This window comes from Ammodytes marinus (assembly GCF_949987685.1).
Source record: "Ammodytes marinus genome assembly, contig: scaffold_168, whole genome shotgun sequence".
NCBI lineage: Eukaryota > Metazoa > Chordata > Actinopteri > Uranoscopiformes > Ammodytidae > Ammodytes > Ammodytes marinus.
The window spans coordinates 40,001-47,500 of NW_027648524.1; the positions used below are offsets into that span (position 1 = coordinate 40,001).

The 7,500-nt window shown below is 42.8% G+C and overlaps 1 protein-coding gene across 1 annotated transcript in view; it reads left to right on the forward strand.

Moving 5' to 3' along the window:
• Positions 1–7,500, forward strand: part of strn3 (striatin, calmodulin binding protein 3) — a 41,111-nt gene that overhangs the window by 11,684 nt on the left and 21,927 nt on the right. The window contains exons 2-4 of the mRNA XM_080054307.1: positions 4,465–4,568; positions 5,715–5,788; positions 6,230–6,308. Of these exons, the coding sequence (XP_079910433.1) occupies positions 4,465–4,568; positions 5,715–5,788; positions 6,230–6,308 (257 nt within the window). The remainder of the gene's footprint in view (positions 1–4,464; positions 4,569–5,714; positions 5,789–6,229; positions 6,309–7,500) is intronic.

A 7,500-nucleotide genomic window follows, 5' to 3' on the forward strand; every position in this document is an offset into this window, starting at 1 on the left:
CACACACACACACACAGTTACACACACACACACAGTTACACACACACACACACACACACACCGTTACACACACACACACACACACACACACACAAACACACACACACACACAGTTAAACTAACAGCTGACACTCAGGACAAATACAGAAGGTTTAGTCAACAGCCGCGGTCAGTTTCCTGTAAATGTTAATGACTCACTCATGACATCACTGCTTTGTCATCAGTCAGCAAACTGATTTCTTCTGACCGGAAATTATTTTTTCCACCCTTTTGACAGTGAGTGTATTATCATGGTTTTTGGAAAGTTTTGCAAGGAGTAGCCTGTCCTTTCCCTTAAAGCTGGGGTGGAGGATTTCTGATTGGTCAAAGTTAACATGAGCTGTACACTTTGACCAATCAGAGCGAGACCCCCCCCCCCGATTCTCTGTTCTTATTGGCTGTTGTTGGGACTGTCCATTCACTTTGGCACGACTTTGTTGGTGTAGAGCGTGTCAGGGAGGGACCATAGGGGAGGGACCAAAGAGAACAAGTGGAGCGGTTGAGGTATTTGGATTCGAATCTCTATCCCAACTGCCATTTTCTCCCCAAATCCTCCACCCCAGCTTTAATGTCAACAAAGTTAATATTTTGATAACATGTTAGGAACCATGATGTCCAAAGCATGAATATCCTATAATACATCTCTCCATCTCTAACTCCTCTTGTCATCACTTTTTTTTTTAAAGATAATTTTTTGGCATTTTCAAGCTTTATTAGACAGTACAGAGTTGAAATGGGGAGACAGACAGAGAGAGAGAGAGAGGGGAGGGGGGGGGATGACCTGCAGTTAAGGTCCACGGGTCGGATTTGAACCCGCGACCACTGCAATGAAGGCCGGAGCCAATATGGTACACGCTCTATCCACTACACCACCGGAGCACCCCTAGTCATAACTTTTAGCAGAACACCTTTGTAGCTTTGGGATTAACGTTGCAGGTACTGTTGGGCCAACTTGCTGTTTGTCTTCTTGTTTCCCTATACTTTTTTTTTTTTTTAAGATATTTTCTTTTGGCATTTTTATGCTTTATTGATAGTGTAGAGACAGAGTTGAAATGGGGCAGAGAGGGGAGTGACATGCAGAGAACGACCGCGGGCTGGAATCGAACCCGGGTCCACTGCTGGCCGAGGCCCATGGGGGGGGACGCCCTACCAACTGAGCTAAGGGCGCCCCCCCACACTCGATTTATTTTAAGAGCACACACAGTACAGACAGGTAGAGTGGATCATGAGGAGATATTCACTGATTTTGACACAAAGTGATTTTGACAACAAGCGTTCTCCAGAATCACTGACTACACCTTTAACTGCCCATGTATAAATTGCAATCAAGTCTTTGGTTGCGTTCCGAATCTCATACTTTCTACTATATAGTTTGGTAGAAAAAAGATTTAGGATGTCCCGATTCTTGTGGCCAGATTTAGGATGGTTAGAAGTACCCGGATGTCCTACTTCATGTGGCCAAGATTGTTAGTGTTGAAAAGTGCATCCTATTTGGGCAATTCTGACCCGCAATCCAGTGCGCACGTGAAGTGACGTCACATCGACGAAGCCTCCATATGAAAACAAACGGGGATGAGACGGATATAAAAGCAAGATCAAGGAGCAATGTTATGATGAAATAAGAGAGTGAAGTATGTCCCAATAGTATGCCTACTGCATCCTAACTAGATTATTTTTATCGTCGGATGTAGTATGTAGAATAGAAAAAAGAAAGAGTATGAGATTCAGAACGCAACCATAGTTTTTTGTTTGTGAGCGTTTAGTTATTTTCTCCTCATCACTCTAGTAGCGGTAGCATATTTAGCCTATTGCAAAATGGCGTAACATTACACTGTTGATGCTATGATGGAGAACCTAACCCCCCAAATACTGAGCATGATTCACACGCTTGGTAGTTTACTGTGTCAGTGGCTACACACACACACACACACACACATTCAGAGAAACACACACCGAAACATACACACACACATTCAGAGAAACAAATACACGTACAGAGAGAGAGAGAGACACACAATTACACACATATAGACACACACACACACTCACTGACACACACACACACACACACACACACACACACACACACTTAGAGAAACACACACGCTCACTGACACACACATACAGAGAGAGAGACACACACACACACACACACACACAGAAACATTCAGAGACACACACACACAGAAACATTCAGAGAAAGACACACACACACACACACACACACACACACACAGAGACACACACACATAGAGAGAGACACACACACACACACACACACGTATGCCTTCTGGTATTCATGGGGGATCTTAAAGAGGAGTTTATGTTGGTGTGGAGCTGTGGCTGTCACTCACATAACTGACCAATCAGAGCAAGGCAGTGAGAGTTTAATCTGAGACGTCATCCTCCAAGTTCACACACACACACACACTCTCGCACACACACATACAGAGAGAAACACACACACACACACACAGCCTTACACACACACACACACACACACACACACACACACACACACACACACACACACACAGCCTTACACACACACACACACACACACAGCCTCACACACACACACACAGCCTTACACACACACACTCTCTCACACACACACACACACACACACAGCCTCACACACACATACAGAGAGAAACACACACACACACACACAGCCTTACACACACACACTCTCACACACACATACAGAGAGAGACACACACACACACACACACACTCTGGTCGGAGGATGTCCTCTGAGTTTCCCGTCGTCATGGTGACCTTCCCTAGAGGAAGTTGCTATGGGCACCCTGGCACAGAGCGTCCAGCTGTGTGTGTGTGTGTGTGTGTGTGTGTGTGTGTGTGTGTGTGTTTCTCTCTCTCTGTGTGTGTGTGTGTGTGTTTCTCTCTGTGTGTGTGTGTGTGTGTGTGTGTGTTTCTCTCTCTCTGTGTGTGTGTGTGTGTGTGTGTGTGTGTGTCTTTCTCTGTATGTGTGTGTGTGTGTGTGTGTGTGTGTGTGTGTGTCTTTCTCTGTATGTGTGTGTGTGTGTGTGTGTGTGTGTGTGTGTCTTTCTCTGTATGTGTGTGTGTGTATAAATAGCTCTCAGGCCTTCATCAGTTTTGGGTTTCAGTAGCAGCTGCTCACACACACACACACACACACATACACACACACATCAAAACACACACACACGAACAGACAGACAGACAGACAGACAGACAGACAAGTAAATTAATTGTGAGACAGGTGTTGAGGCTCCAGGTTGACTGAGGTGATATGGACGGGCCTTTGAGCTTCTAAGTGTGTGTGTGTGTGTGTGTGTGTGTGTGTGTGTGTGTGTGTGTGTGTGTGTGTGTGTGTGTGTGTGTGTGTGTGTGTGTGTGTGTGTGTGTGTGTGTGTGTGTGTGTGTGTGTGTGTGTGTGTGTGTGTGTGTGTGTGTGTGTGTGTGTGTGTGTGTGTGTTATGATGCGTCTCTGATATGATATGAGTAACAGCTGCTTCTGTATTTTGTCCCGTTTGAAAATGAAACTGAAGACCTATGCATTTTTCCTATTGTTTTTTGTGCCCTTAATTTGGGGTATTAATAGTTATTATCCAACTTGCCTCCTATCAGTACAAGCACTTCAATACCAGTGAAGGAATTGTGTATTTTATTTTGGTAGATTTTTCCGATAATCAACATTACTTTCAAAATAAACTAATAGTCGACCAATCAAAAGACAGACATGGCGATGACAATATCATAGTCGCAGAGTTCAACACAATGTATTATGTAATGTTTTTTGTGTAAATAAAATTAAAATTGAACCTCTTAAACCTGCAGTGTGTAGAATGTTGGGTTTTATTTCCTAGCAGATTTTGTAGAAAGTAATTATAATATCCATAAGTATGTTTAATTAAGTGCATAATAGCTGATAAAAATGTTTTGAATTATTTTTTTTTCCCTTACAAAGGGTCTCATATACAGGTATGTCCATATTTCTGCATATTTTGGACCAAGGCCTAGTGCCGCCATCTTGAAAGTGTCATAGTTGGAATGTCATCAGGTGCATTGTTTAAAATTTAGAATTGTTCTTGTCCTTGAAGGCCACTGTAGCTTCTGTTATTATTCTAAAGGGGTGGGGTTACCCAGGGAGCGTTGCATTCTAGAACTTTGTAGAACTTTCTTGATGATGTCATATTACACACTGCACCTTTAAATATTGGCCAAACTGTTCCACGGACATCATGAAATAAAAGTCTAAAAGGAAAAATTATTTATTCCTTATTTCACCTTTGACCTGGGATCATTACTGTTTTACCATATGGATAACACTTCTCTCTCTCTCTCTTTCTGTGTGTGTGTGTGTGTGTGTGTGTGTGTGTGTGTGTGTGTGTGTGTGTGTGTGTCTGTTCCTGTGTGTGTGTGTGTGTGTGTGTGTAGGCGAGGATAGCGTTTCTTCAGGGCGAGAGGAAAGGACAAGAGAACCTGAAGAACGATCTGGTTAGAAGAATAAAAATGTTAGAATACGCTTTAAAACAAGAAAGGTAAGAACTCATTACAACCACACACACACACACAGGAACAGACACACACACACACACACACACACACACAGGAACACACACAGGAACAGACACACACACACACACACACACACACACACACACACAGGAACAGACACACACACACACACACACACACACACACACACAGGAACAGACACACACACACACAGGAACAGACACACACACACACACACACAGGAACACACACACACACACACAGGAACAGACACACACACACACTCTTACTCACTCTTCTCACTCTCTCTCTCTCTCTCTCTCTCTCTCTCTCTCTCTCTCTCTCTCTCTCTCTCTCTCTCAGACACACACACATACTCACTCACTCAATCACTCACTCACACACACTCTCGCACACAGGCACACATACACACTCACACACACAGTCTCACTCACACACACAGTCTCACTCACTCACTCACTCACTCACTCACTCACTCACTCGCTCACTCACACACTGAAAAATAAATCTGTGAAAGCCTAGGCTCTGTAAACTTGCACATAAAGAACGGGCCACCGTAGCTAGCAACATGCCAGTTTTTTTTCCACCACACACAGTATAGTAGAGCTGCAACTAACGATTATTTTGATAATCGATTAATCTGTCGATTATTTTCTCGTTTTGGCCCGTAAAATGTCAGAAAATGGTGAAAAATGTTGATCAATTTTCCAAAGTCCATGTTGACGTCCTCAAATGTATTGTTATGTCCAAAACACACAGATATTTCAGTTTACTGTCATAATAGGATTAAAGAAACCAGAAAATATTCACATTTGAGAAGCTGAAATCAGAGAATTTGGAATTTTTTTTAATTAAAATATTACTTAAAACTATTAATCGATTATCAAAATAGTTGGCGATTATTTTAGTAATCGATTCGTCGATTAATCGTTGCAGCTCTACAGTACAGACAGGTAGTGGATCATGAGGAGATATTCACTGATTTTGACAACAAGCGTTCTCCAGAATTACTGTCTCCACCTTTACATTGGCCTCACACAGTCTGTGACTTCCACTGATATTCTTTTGGATTCATTGTGATGTTTAAATCTGTTGGTTGGTGATAAAATGTTAATTATGTTTTTTATTTTTATTTTTTTCCTCCCCAGAGCTAAATATCACAAGTTAAAATATGGGACAGAGTTAAACCAAGGAGAGATGAAGATGCCCAGCTTTGAATCAGGTGGGAGATCTGTCTGTCTGTCTGTCTGTCTGTCTGTCTGTCTGTCTGTCTGTCTGTCTGTCTGTCTGTCGATGCCCAGCTTTGAATCAGGTGGGAGATCAAACCAAAAGGATTTTTAATTTTAGAAGGACAACGTTACATCCTTACATCTCCTCCTTCAAGCATATTCATAATGTTATTAAACGTGTGTGTGTGTGTGTGTGTGTCTGTGTGTGTGTGTGTGTGTGTGTGTGTGTGTGTGTGTGTGTGCGTGTGTGTGTGTCTCTGTCTGTCTGTCTGTCTGTCTGTCTGTCTGCGTGTGTGTTTGTGGGTGTCTGTCTCTGTGTGTGGGTGTGTGTGTCTGTCTATCTGCGCGTGTGTGTGTGGGTGGGTGTCTGACTGTGTGTGTCTGTCTGTCTGTTTGTCTGTCTGTCTGTCTGTCTGTCTGTCTGTCTCCTACAGAAACCAAAGACTCCGAGGTCTCAGCTGTTCCTGCCAACAGTCAGCTCACCTGGAAACAAGGAAGACAACTACTCAGACAGTAAGTCAAGCTGCTACCTCTGACCATCACTCTGGTTGCGTTCCGAATCGCATACTTTCTACTATATAGTATGTAGAAAAAAGATTTAGGATGTCCCGATTCTTGTGGCCAGATTTAGGATGGTTAGAAGTACCTGGATGTCCTACTTCATGCGGCCAAGATTGTTAGTGTTGAAAAGTGCATCCTATTTGGGGCAATTCTGACCCACAATCCAGTGCGCACGTGAAGTGACGTCACATCGACGAAGCCTCCATATGAAAACAAACGGGGATGCGACGGATATAAAAGCAAGAGGCAAGATCAAGGCGCAATGTTATGATGAAATAAGAGAGAAAAGTATGTCCCAATAGTATGCCTACTGCATCCTAACTAGATTCTTTTTATCGTCGGATGTAGAATAGAAAAAAGAAAGAGTATGCGATTCGGAACACAACCCATCACTCTGTTAATACCAAGCCCCAACCTCAGGGATTTTTACCAGCATCCAATAAGGAAGTGACCACAACTGTAGTAACCAGGAAGTGCCACTAGGGGGGTGGTACCAAGACCGAGCAGTTTTTCTTTGACTCACTTGTTAGACAGGCCGTTTTCAAAGTCTTATTAAAACCTATTTACAACCTGGGCCACAAAACCATTTTAGTCTGTATGTTTAGGTCATATCTCCATGACAACACTGAGGGGGGTGAATTTTTTTGGACCACGCTAGAGATAAGTCAATGGACAGGAACTATAGCTGTAATATTTATAATAATTGGTTAACTTTTCTTTTAGATCATTTTGGCATTTTCAAGCTTTATTAGACAGTACAGAGTTGAAATGGGGAGACAGAGAGAGAGAGAGAGAGAGAGAGAGAGAGAGAGAGAGAGGGGGATGACCTGCAGTAAATCTGGCCACAGGAATCGGGACATCCTAAATGTTTTTTTCTACTACCATACTAAATAAAGTATGGGGATTGGAACGCAGGGTTAGTTTCCTATCATATTGTGTGTGTGTGTGTGTGTGTGTGTTTCTCTGAGTGTGTGTGTGTGTTTCTCTGAATGTGTGTGTTTCTCTGAATGTGTGTGTGTGTGTTTATCTGAATATGTGTGTGCGTTTCTCTGAATGTGTGTGTGTGTGTGTGTTTATCTGAATATGTGTGTGTGTGTTTCTCTGAATGTGTGTGTGTGTGCGTTTCTCTGAATGTGTGTGTGTG